This window comes from Chelonoidis abingdonii, chromosome 3, assembly GCF_003597395.2.
Source record: "Chelonoidis abingdonii isolate Lonesome George chromosome 3, CheloAbing_2.0, whole genome shotgun sequence".
NCBI lineage: Eukaryota > Metazoa > Chordata > Testudines > Testudinidae > Chelonoidis > Chelonoidis abingdonii.
In genome coordinates, this window is record NC_133771.1 from 66549380 (window position 1) to 66562318 (window position 12939).

The 12939-nt window shown below is 38.7% G+C and overlaps 1 protein-coding gene across 1 annotated transcript in view; it reads right to left on the reverse strand.

Annotated features, from left to right (window-relative positions):
* The window catches only part of IBTK (inhibitor of Bruton tyrosine kinase), an 85305-nt gene that overhangs the window by 12978 nt on the left and 59388 nt on the right, over positions 1–12939 (reverse strand). The window contains exons 24-26 of the mRNA XM_032767205.2: positions 9872–9964; positions 5154–5312; positions 340–492 (exon numbers count right to left, since the gene is read on the reverse strand). Of these exons, the coding sequence (XP_032623096.1) occupies positions 340–492; positions 5154–5312; positions 9872–9964 (405 nt within the window). The remainder of the gene's footprint in view (positions 1–339; positions 493–5153; positions 5313–9871; positions 9965–12939) is intronic.

A 12939-nucleotide genomic window follows, 5' to 3' on the forward strand; every position in this document is an offset into this window, starting at 1 on the left:
AAGTCTGTCAGGAAGGAGCTGCAGCGGCAGATCCATGTGGTTGAAACCAACATGCTGCTATTTACTAGGGGATGGGAGGAGAAGGATTATAATAAAGTTGCAACTGCATAAAAATGAATAAAAACAAAGGTTTTTAAAAAGAAAATGGTCAGGAGAAACTGAACCACCAATTTGTTCCACAGCAGGAGACAGAAAATCTGATGGCCTAAGCTGAAGAGTGGAGCCTAGTCCTGGATCCTTTAGAATCACCACTGGACTGCCTCCATATTCCACAGGTGGGGGCATTAGCCCATGAGTAATGACTGGGGAGACACCCTGTGCAACAGAAATATCACTTACCTTACGGCCTTTTGAGCTTGTGGATCCTCAATTCCTTTAAAACAAACTTTTTTGACAATGATGCCCGGAGAATGACCTGCACTGATAGATTTTTCTTCTTCCAGTACAAGATCACGGAATGACTTTGGAAAAGCTGAATGTATTGAAGATGCCCTTTAAAAACAACAACAAAAGCTTCAACATTTTAGACTTACATTTTTCAAGACTGTATTTGTGAGTTGTGTTAAACATGGGCTAGAGATCCACATGATTTTATGTCACCAAATATCATAATTTTGCACATCAATGTATCTGTCAGATCTTTTCCTGTGAATATAGCTCAAGGAATTCACTTGGGATATGTCTACACATGAATATTTAGTAATTTTTAATTGCTAAAATCTAGGGTTAATACAACAAACATTGGTGTTATGTCTATAATAGAAATAATTAAGGTGTTCACTAACATGATTAACAGTTGTTAAAACAATACTAAAATGTCAAGTGTAGCTATATGCCTGTAGTGTCAATTTTACTAGACCACATATGGCAGAATCCTTTGAAGATAAAAGGCCTCATTTTGCAAAACCCTATAGCAAATATAGGCAAACCCTACTTCATAAGTTTCAGTAGAATCCTTACTCTATTACATTACATTATACATGCTATGCTGGGTACTCTCCCTAAAATAAATATTTCGTTGAGGAAAAAAGAATAGATGTGTAGTATGGGAAAGTAACTGGGATGAGGAAAATTAATTCTTACCATGAATCCTACCACCCGTTTTCCCTCTGCTCACCCCAATGTGCCCATTGCCCCTTCATTACAGCTCTCCAGAACTAATACAAGATAAAGAATCAACCTTCTAGATAAGTTAGGGCAGAAATAGTCCATTTTATGTTGAGGTCCAAATTTCTTGGTCCAAGATATAGTCAAAGACCAGACTCCAGAGAAAATAAAAAAATAATAAGTAAATACAAAGATTTCAGGATCTGTTCAAAAGTGTCTGGCGGTCCAAATTTGGCCCATGGTCCACCTACTGACTATCCTTGAGTTAGGAGAAGAAAGAAGAATGACTAACATGCTACTCAAAAGCTATTTCTATTTACAGGAGAAAAGAGAGTTATCACAACTTTACTATATGATTCCCTCCTATCAGGATCTCAGGCATGAATCTTGCATGCATTTAAACACATGCTTAACTCTATCACCACGAGTAGTCCCATTCATTTAAAATGGGACTACTCACAGCAGTCGTGTTAAGCATGTGAATAAAAAAAAAAGCCACAATTTTTTACTTTTTAAATATTATTTCTTTAATGCAGAATACTACCTACACCAAGGCAATGCTGGGTGAAATATAAACCTGTATCATGACCAAAGCAAGAAAAATTAAACATCTAAGAAACCAAATAGCAAGCACTGTTCGGGGAAATCTCAAACACGTCAGGAACTGAACAGTTTAATACTACACCTCTACCCCAATATAACGCGACCCGCTATAACATGAATTCGGATATAACGTGGTACAGCAGTGCTGTGGGGGGAGGGGGGGTGAAGCTGCACACTCCGGTGGATCAAAGCAAGTTCGATATAACGTGGTTTCACTTATAACAGGGTAAGATTTTTTGGCTCCCAAGGACAGCGTTATATCGAGGTAGAGGTGTACTTCATCAACCTGATGTACGCTTAACCTCAGGATTCAGCCAAATTCAATTTTACTCTGCAAGTGCTTTAATCTATTACTCACATATTCTCTGATGCACTCTTCTTCCTTTGCTTGATTCAAGCAGTGCAAAGGGAGCAAAGCAAGTCCCCAGCTTGGAATTCCCCTGACATAATGTGTGCAGAGTCAGCATGCACCTATTCCACTCCCACTAGTCTTGGCATATGAGAGTTAGGGAGATATGCTAACCCCAGACAGTCCCTTGTGGTCCATTATTAGCTAGCAGAGATTACAGAAGCCTCTTCTGGGACCAGTGCAAAACCCGCTAGAGAATTAGAGAACTTAACTAACTAGCTCCATGTCACCTCCTTGCCACAACTACATCCAATGGCAACCGGGCACATCAGAGAACCTGCATTACTATTTTTTTTGTCATTTTAGGTAAAAACAAAATGAAACTTATGAAAGAGTTATGGCCTAGCCAACAAAAAACTAATGGCTTAAATGCAATATCTTTACTAAACTCATCTTGCGCTGTGCACTGTCCCTGCCACCTAATTTGTAACACACTAATTTAATTTGACCAGACTGTCTTTAAAAAAAAAAAGTTTTAATTGCATGGAAGAAACTTAAAAAATCTTATTCCTGGAATTTTGGCTGTACACAAACAAGTGTGAAGTTTCTTTATAGAACAGCTATTGAAATGTTGGTGTGTTACAGAAGGCACTTTTAACAGATGGCACACCAGTATGGTCTTCAAAGTACTAAAATACATTATGATGCACAAAGCATATTTTTGCAACTAAAATATCAAGTTTTAATTGTTGATGGACTCTAGGTATCTGAACCATATACACCTATACATACATACATATATACACACACACACTCACCCTCACACATGTATCTGAACTATATTATATATAAAATCCAAATAAGGCCAATATTTTGTTTAATTTCTTGTGGGACATGAGAGTCTTTCAAAATAAAAGTGTTCCTTACAAAATTTATTATTCTCTACCAGTCTTCAGAGCACTTGATTTTAGCTTCAATCCCCCAAACTGTGAAATTGGAGGTTTCTTTTGACATAAAAGAAAAGAATGGTATAAGTTAGACTGTGTCTTTTAATCAACCAAAGAAAGTGCCAGAAGGTCCCACACCCTTCTGGCAAATGTTCTTGCCAGTAAAACTGCTGAATTTCCAAGACAAGTATCTCCTTTCACTGGAACACAAAAGCTCTATAGCTCTCAATGTACTGCACGCATGGAAAGCTGAGTTTGCCACCAGATGTACTCTACATTTTGGATCAAATGATTCATAATTCCACATGGTTAAGTGATGCACCCAACCTTACTGTTCTGTACTTTAATAGAAAAATAGACAACGTGGATGATAATTGTTAATACATTTAAAAAAAAAAAAAAAAACCTAGCAAAAGCAACCAGTAGTAATCTACAGTTTGCCTGCTGAAGTTTAAACTTTACTTAACCAAGTTAATTCCCATTTCCAGCAGCTAGGTGTTTATTTGAAACATTTATAGATTTCTCACTGATTCTCTACTTTAACTCCTGGTTTACTGACATTTTCTGTCTGAACAGGCACAGAGGAATATTGTAGATGAACATTTATAGGCATATGTAGCCACATGAAAATTAAACCAGAAAGTTATCCTTCAGTAGAAGATGCACTGGCCTTTTCACTTAAGATACCTGGGCCTGCATCACACACTATATAAAATATTTCAAAAGACTGAAATATTAAAAATGTGCCTAGCAATCTCTGGGTGCTTGTACATTTAACATAAGAGACACCAATTAACCAAAAGAATTGACTAAAAGTCAGCTCCCGCCAGCCACTATATTAAACTTTTAAACTTCAGCCACTAAAACTTCTGGGGAAAATTAGATGAACATCCTACAAAGCTTAATTTATCCTTTGTTGGACCACGAGGAAAGTAAGTTTTGAAAAAAAACCTCTCAGTTTGTCAAAATGTACATTATGTACCAGATTAAATCTCACTAATGTAGGTACTGTATTCACTGCAACATGCTTAAATAGTCAGTTTAAGGTTTTTTATGTCTAATTTGGCAATCCCATGCCATCAAACCATTATATAAAGTTCAATAAACTCCAAATCCTGCAGTTTGGAAACACAGGCTCTTCCATTATGGAAGCATCAGTCACAATTCCAGGGTTCAGACTGAGTTGTACTTTGCACTTGAAGCAAGAACTCAAACTTTGTTATATATGAAAAATAAACTGCATCTGCCCCAAAATTATAGCACTTACTCTGAATCCAGAATTATTTGATACAATGCAAAACAGTAAATTTCTGTGATAAGACAGATTTTCAAATTAATGTTAAGAAATGTGTCAAGTCTTTTGTTTGTCCAGAATGATTATTAATAATGGAACATCACAAATTCTTCAGACTTTCCATACAGTTGACATTAGTTAAAACACTGTGCATAGGCTATACTTGAAAAAAGGTTGTAATTAGAGTAACTAATGATTGTGATATTAAATTGCTATAGTGCTCCTTGAAAAAGAGACGACTAAGAGGGGATATGATAAAGGTTTATAAAATCATAAACTGATGTAGAAAAACTAAATAAGGAAGTGTTATTTACTCCTCCTTATAATGCAAGAACTAGGGGGTCACACCAAATGAAATTAATGGGCAACAGTCAAACTGCGGAGCTCCTTGCCAGAGGATGTTGTGAAGGCCAAGACTGTAACAGGGCTCAAAAAAGAACTAGATAAGTTCATGGATGGATCACTTGATGATTCATTCTGTTCATTCCCTCTGGGGCACCGGGAATTGGCCCTGTCAGTAGACAGGATACCGGGCTAGATGGACCTTTGGTCTGATCCAGTATGACTGTTCTTATGTCTATCATGTCTTTGATACTGTTGACCATACTCACAATATGCATGACAGGGCCCAGCGTGGTTGTGGCCTTTAGGGTATATGAACGTTGAGCCACAATCACCACCACTAACCACAACTCCTGTTTAAAATTTTCAGGAACACTGACTGTACAAAAGTAGAAACAACACTGTTTTCTTGTAACTAAATAGAAGTTATGTCATCTTTTTAAAAAAAAAAAAAAAACTACGCAAAGGGAACCATCAACACAAATAAACTGAGTTAACTAAGATGACATACCATGCGCTCCCTGGTTTTGTAACTTTCATAGGTGTGGGTGGTGTGGCTGTAACTGAAGTAGTCTCCAGGCTGTTTGTAACTGAGCCACCATCTTTAGCCGCCATGGCAATCATTTTTCTTTGCTTCTGAGAAAGCTTGATTCCATGAGAAGCAGGTTTACTATGAATTAAAATGACAATTGGAAAAGAGAAAACAACTGACAAATTAAAATACTAAGCTCAAAAGACAGGTTATTTACTTGCAACCGTTATTTGTGTGTAGCCTCTACATATTCACACTTGAAGCACTGGTGCCTCTAGTGTAAAGTTGCAGAATCTTGTGAAGAGCAATGCCCTTTGAGAATACTCTCCCTTCCCTCCCTGCCCCTTGCAAGGATCCCTAGAGCATAAAAAGTAAGGATTGGCCCAGACATCCATCAGTTCCTTCCCTAGTTCAGGAAATTCTTTCCCAAGACTTCAAAGAAAAGGGGAAGGGAGGCAGGAAGTGTCAATATGCAGTTGCAATCTAAGAGCAACAGCTGCTGGTAGTAATCTCTCTCCCTCCTTCGAGCAGCCTCTGTGTAGTCCCACTTGCGGAAGACATGAAAGAAGTACAATTCTATATAAGGTGGGCTGAGAGCCTAGGTGAACGCTGTCTGCAGAACTAACAAAACGAACATCAGGTCTGAACAACAGGTCAAGAGTGTTAGTGACTGAAATTTCCTCTCCTGAATTAAGTCTGACACAGAGAGATTGCAGAAAGCACATATCTATGCCTATGTAGCATTTTTGCAAAAAGATGATAAAACATCAGATGGATGCTGATTGTTTTCACCACTCTCATTTAGTTAATTACACCTTGATTTCTCAGGTGACCAACTACCTAGCAAGTCATAAAAGGCATGAGAAAGATGCTTGTGGGTCTACAGACAGCCTAGTGGCCTGAAAGATTAAATCAGGGATGATATTTTTTTAAACTGGAAATTGTGGTGAAGGTATGCACAGGACCACATTTTCCATATGGAACTGAGCTTATGCGAACTCAGCCTTTTGGACTGCATCTCACCAACAACCTGGCCATATTTAAAGCTATGAGGAATGCCCTTTTCCATAGCACATGGCATAGATGACATGCACATGTGAATCAGTGCAAAGATCCTAAGAGTTTTGTGAAGGAAAGATTTCAATCTCATGGCAAAGGAGAGTCATGCACCAAAGGGAATAACCCAAGGACAGCTCGAATAAATCCAACCACTGCAGTATTGCTGAAAAGGGAAGTCAAATTTACTTTGTCTTAGATATCACAACAAAGTAAATGTTCCAAGTAGCATTACTAGTACATGGAGTAAGTCTTCCATAAACTAGAGGATTGTACCATTCCCCCATGCATGTGACAGTAGTTGCTGACATCACAAACAATTCAGTCTGGTAGAATTCAAAACAGTTCTTCAAATGTTCAAAGTGTAATATATCAAAAGCAAGAGAAGAACATCTCAGATTCACTCTCTTCAGCTACTGAGATGGGGAAACTTCGATATTTATTGCAGCAGGTTTTTGTCTGCTTTGTTTTTCAACAGGATCTACTAGACTTCAGAATAAACTTCCTCATAAAGCATCTCAGTAATCCAGAAGTCAGGCTGTCAGCCTGAGAAGATTTAGGCTCAGATGGATACTTTTACCCCCAACTCTAAGACAAAGAACAAGGAGAATGGAAAATAGGATTTGTGGTACTAAAAAAAACATCTGACCTAAGATGTATGAAGATGAAACAGCCAAGACCAATTAAGGCTACTGACAACTTTTTGGATCCATTGTGACTGACCTCCAGACAGACCTCGTGAATCAATGGAATCAGAGGGAAGGCAGAAGAATTCCAGGTTCCAGTAAGAAAGGGGAGTACCCTAGCTGGGATATATCCTCAGTTGAAAATCTGAAACTTACAAAGTTAAGTATTTTTCCATTGGCCACTGTGACTACCTGAGTGCAGGCTGGATAAGTTTACAAAAAAAAACATGAAAACACCTACTACAGATGACCAAGTCCAAGGAAGGATGAAAGCCCAAAGAGGTCTTTCTACCACTATAGCAGAATAGGTTTGAGGCTAAAGGGCCAAAAATGCAGCACCAGCAAGCCCAACATGACTGGAACGGAGACTTTCATTGCAGAGGTGTCAGGAGTTGCATCCATCCCCTACAATCTCAAAACACACACAAGCTGCTCTGGAAACTGAGAGGTTCCTGTCAATGTGCAGCTGATCATACATAAATAGGAGAAGCATGCAGATTCAACGATCCATCATTGGCAGGTTACAGCAAAACAGACTGCCAGTATGGTGACATATCTATCATTGGTGACATCAAATTACATTAATTCAGAGAGATCAGATCTAGATAGATAGATCTATTTTCACCAGAGCTGGGTAGAGAGCCACTTCAACTAACGGTTCACCAAAGTCATTGGTGAAACTAAGGACATTAGTACTATTGGTATCAGGCAAAACTTCAAAACAAGTAGTTCACTAGTATTTAAAAGATGCTGGATTATCAGCACCGGACTTTTGACATGAATGGATCCGAGGACCTAGCACTGCCAATGCTGGCACCAGAGTACTTCTAGCATGTGGTTTAGCGTGAACTGCAAAATCTTCAGCACCAAATTAACTTGAACCAGACTAATTTAGGGACTTCTGTTTCTTATTAAGTATGCTAGAACACAACTGAGCTTAGACAGCCAGGGACTTGGACACTGCTTCAAGGCAGACGAAGAGCCATTTAGGTGAGCAGTTCTCTTAAATCAACGTTGGACTTAATGCCAAACTTAGTCAACTGGGCGTATGGAGCCTCCCCTCATCAGCAGAGATGTCAGAGGCAGCTCTCTCACTTTGTGTGGGTCCAGATACCAGTGTCAATCAGGCACCTTTTCTTTTCTTTTTTTAAAACGAGGATACCTGACTGATAATTTAATCAAAAAAAAAAAAATAGTCCTGAAAGGACAGAGGAATAATATATCGTGTGACAAAGTTCTTCCTCTACCATGGTGGGTCCTGGGCTTATTGGCGGATTTTGCTAGCCTCAGAGATCTTCCTGTGTTGGATCAGGAGTTGGGAGGTTTTGGGGGGAACCCGGCCCACCCTCTACTCCAGGTTCCAGCCCAGGGCCCTGTGGATTGCAGCTGTCTATAGTGCCTCCTGTAACAGCTGCATGACAGCTACAACTCCCTGGGCTACTTCCCCCTGGCCTTCTCCAAACACTTTCTCTAGCCTCACCACAGGACCTTCCTCCTGGTGTCTGATAACGCTTGTACTCCTCAGTCCTCCCGCAGCACACCCTCACTCTCAGCTCCTTGCGCCTCTTGCTCCCAGCTCCTCACACACGCACCACAAACTGAAGTGAGCTCCCTTTTAAACCCAGGTGCCCTGATTAGCCTGCCTTAATTGATTCTAGCATCTTCTTGATTGGCTGCAGGTGTTCTAATCAGCCTGTTTGCCTTAATTGTTTCCAGAAAGTTCCTGATTGTTCTGGAACCTTCTCTGTTACCTTACCCAGGGAAAGGGGACTTACTTAACCTGGGGCTAATATATCTGCCTTCTATCATTCTCCTGTAGCCATCTGGCCTGACCCTGTCACAATATATATATCCATCCAATGAGGACACTGCAAACCTAAACTCTTAACACTTCAGCTGTTAAGAAGAAACTGAAGGGTAACTGGGTCCCTCTCCCCTTTTGTACTTTCAGAGTCCACCACAATGGGAAACTGAGATGCATCCCAAGGGCCACTGTTCTTCAGAAGATTCTACATCTTGACATCAGAAGTGCCAATAGAACAGAACAAAGTGGAATATGCAGAGGACGCTTGAAACACTAAAAGTCTATATGTTGGGTGTTTTTGTTTTTTTTAGGGTGGAAAGGAAGTCAGTTGCATGCTTGGGCATACAAGGAACGAGAGCTTCCTCCAGACATAACACTGTCACATTGCTCCTCATAGCGAGATAGTGGAGGCTGCCCAGGATGTTCCCCATTCTCTGACTAAGGCAGAATCATTGAGCACTGCCACATGTGGTGCTTCAAAAAACACTAATTCAATTTTTGTTTGTGTATGTGCAGTTTTGTTGAGTGTTTCTGGTCTGAAGTTTTGCTTTACCATGAGTTTTGTTTCCAAAACGCACTTCTTTTTTAATTCTATCTTGTGTTTGCTCCCTAAAATCCACAGATGGGTGTCATTCAGGCTAGTATGTGGGCAAAAAAACTCCTGCAAAATGTCCAGTCTGCATTGAAATCATCTCCCTCATCCACACCAGTGGTACTCTTTGGGAAAATACCATGCACCTGGACAGGATGAAGGAGGCGGTGTGAAACAAATGGTACCTGGAGAGCAACCAGATGGAAATTTAGATTATTTTTGAGTGGGGATGGACAGACAGCAGAAAGGTTGGCCAGCTAGGCCACTGATCCCACATATGATCTATTATTTTACTAATCTCTCCATTTATGTCTCCAGAGTCCAACAGAAGGTTCTGCACTAACAACATGAATCAGGCCATTGCAGACAGAGATGTAAATTTTAAATGCATGCACAGAAATGATATAACAAAATGAATAAACAAAGCTGTGCAAACACAAAAAGGACAAGATTTTTTCTTCTTCTTTTAAATCTTAAACCATCTGAACCACTAAGTAAATCCATAATGGCCTATTCTTCAACATCTCTCCTTTTTTATAGATATTGGTTTTTTACCAACCCTGCATTTGTCTTTGGCATAGTTCCACGCTTCTGCATATTTTCTTCAAGTTCCATGATGGTTCTTAGATCCACAGCAGGAGGGCTGGCAGGGCTGAATGAAAAATAAAAAGCTACCTTTCAAGGCATTCATTTTTACTTACATTCCAGAGTTTCCAAACTTCACTGAAATCTTCTAAGTCATACTTAAATTATACATCCGGGTACCATCACATGTCTATTTCCCCAATTATGGCAAACCTCAAATAGAATGTTTCTGACAAAAAATTTTTTTATATATGTGTATATACAGAATACACAAAAATACTTCCAAGATTTATTACAATGTGAAACAAGAGATAAAGTGTGATTACTTTTTAACAGCCATTGTAAATAAGATACTTAAAACTTGGATACTTGTTTAGTAGTTGGCTAGTAACGTAAGTATTATGGAGACACTGGTCATGACTCCACAGTTAAGGCAGAATTCCACTTTGCACTTAAAGAAACAATTAAACCTGTTTTGTATGGAAAATTTTTGTTATCCCTCCCCCTTCCCAAATTACAGCACTTACTCTGAGTACAGTGTGAATGTTCTAAGAATTTAGAAGTAAATCCTTAAATTTATAAGATAAAATTAATTTAATACAAGGTCTTTTAAGAAATTTAGTATCTATCATTTTCTCTAAATGATCTTAGCAGAACAATGCAGACACTTCAAACTTTTCTTATAGTTAAACCTGAAATCTTGTTATATGCTACATTTGAAGAAATTAGTTATGATATGATAGTTTAAATTAATTGCTACAATTATATAGGCTACAAACAGGCTCAGTAATTTTTATCTGGGGCCACAGTGATGGGGTAATTCAGCCACCAGCATCCCTTTACAGCTGATTTGTATGTAACAATGCTAGTTGTTCTAACGAATCAGTGGTATGACAGAAATTGGACACCTCTGTGAAACGTTCTCATTGGTAGGATTACTTGGTCCAATTGTCAAAGCTCCTTAAAAGTTCCACAGCCACAGGATAACCTATGCCATTACTGCGTGAAAGGCTCTCCGTGGCACTGCTGACTTGGTTCCACTATGCTTTGACATCACTGCCAGGGGAAATGAGGTAGGAGCATGCGGGAAGCCTTTAAAATCAGAGCAGAGGGACCCTCTGCAGAGTTCTCCTTACCCTCCCTTCAGACAGCATAGTATAATACAAGCCTCCAAACCAACTGCAAGTCAGTGCGACCCTTAATTTGCTGCTTTGTGCTCCTCTGGCAATGCAAAGCAGCTTAATCCATCTTAATGGCTTGTGTAGGCTGCTTCAGTGTCTCAATGACTCTGTCCTTAAAAGGTAAAAAATTTTAAAAAAGGTGATTTAAGCTTGATATTTTTAGTGACTTGAAGATATGTACTATCATTTGGTAGCACTCTTTCAGTTTCTCATTTAGGGTTTGTGTACAGAGTTTTTAAAACCCAAGGTAATTCCCAGACAAAAACTATGTTGAGATGCAGCTACAGTTGGGAGTATGTATCGACTAATTTAAGAACAAAAGTATATTACAGGGATACTGTCTATCCCACTGAATGAGGAAGTAGGCTGTCTTCAGCATTATGCTTCCATCAGACAATGCTGCCACGCAGAGACATGAAGGAGTCCATCTCATTGCAATCCTACAGCAATGTTTGCCTGGGAATTGTGTATCTGAAATCTGATCTTGTATTTGTATATGGTTAAGAATTAAGCTTTCAGTATTTCGATAGTGACAGGCCAACTCTCTATGTAAAATCCTTATACATGGTAAGTTTTTATATTTTAATGTCTCACATGTACATTGCTAATGTAAGCAGCTCTAGTGAGCATGTTGTTGGGAAACAATAATTATTAAGGCCTAAAATTAAGACGCCCCTCAGAACACAACATAAGGAAAATTACTAATGAAGCTTTATGTAATGATTCACGAACATAAGGTTGGACTTTGAGTGAAAAAGTCTCTGAAAATCCATGTTTAAAGAAGATAAAATACAGACACTTTGAGGTCATGGCATTTTTAAACCCACGACCCTACACTTCTATGTGTGTATGATAATACACATACTGAATTACGATACTGAAATATAAAAATGAAGAACAGCTACATAAGATTAAGAGCTTTGTTAGTTATATCTTAATAATTTATAATTATGGATAATGTATGAGCTAATACTTAGACCAAGGCCTAGCTGGCATGAGTGTGGTTTTGCCAATTCTTCTCTCCTGTAGATTTGCTTAAAATTACATTATTGCTGACAGGCCAAAGGTAACATGTTGTGCTGGAAGATTTTAGGTAAAAGTACAGAAACCTGTAACCCTTTTATTGGGAAAACCCAGAGGCAGGGTGACACAGAAACAGAATGACAAAAATTGTATAAGCAGCAAAAGTTTTGTAAATTTAAGCTTGAACATATGTATTGTATGGGTTACCTAAAACAAATGCTTAACGCTGATTGGGGAAAGGGTAAAAAATATGTAATGAAGAAATAAATAAATAAAAATGACTCAAGTGAACGAGGACCAAATTGGAGGAATATTTGAAGATAAAATGAAGGAAAAAGGACTGAAGAATTAGATTAGAAGTCAGAGATAGCCATCAGGAAGTATAGGAGAACTTCCTGATACCTCGGAATATGGTAGTTTGGGCCCCCTATCATTTTGTCTATTATCTGGCATAAATATATGTTCACACATCGTAAATAACAATAATTCTGTCTGAAACTGTATAGAGGCAACAAGTGATTAAGCCTAAATTGAATGGACTTGTGACTCAGTTTCCCACCTTAAACTCCAAACAATTGCCTCCATTGCAGTTATTAAATCCAATACAATCTGAATTGTATAGAAGAAGTTGTGTGTGAGAATGCTTCTACCATATTATACATAGAAAACATTTATGGTATAATAAATGATTCCATCAGAATACAGCAACAAAGATTTTTACTTGTGTTACCCATATCAAATCCCTTCCCTCCAAACTGCAACTAGAATTTTGTTCCTTTCCCATCACACCACATCATTCCCTTCTTAGAATCCCTACACTGGATTCACCTTGCCTGCC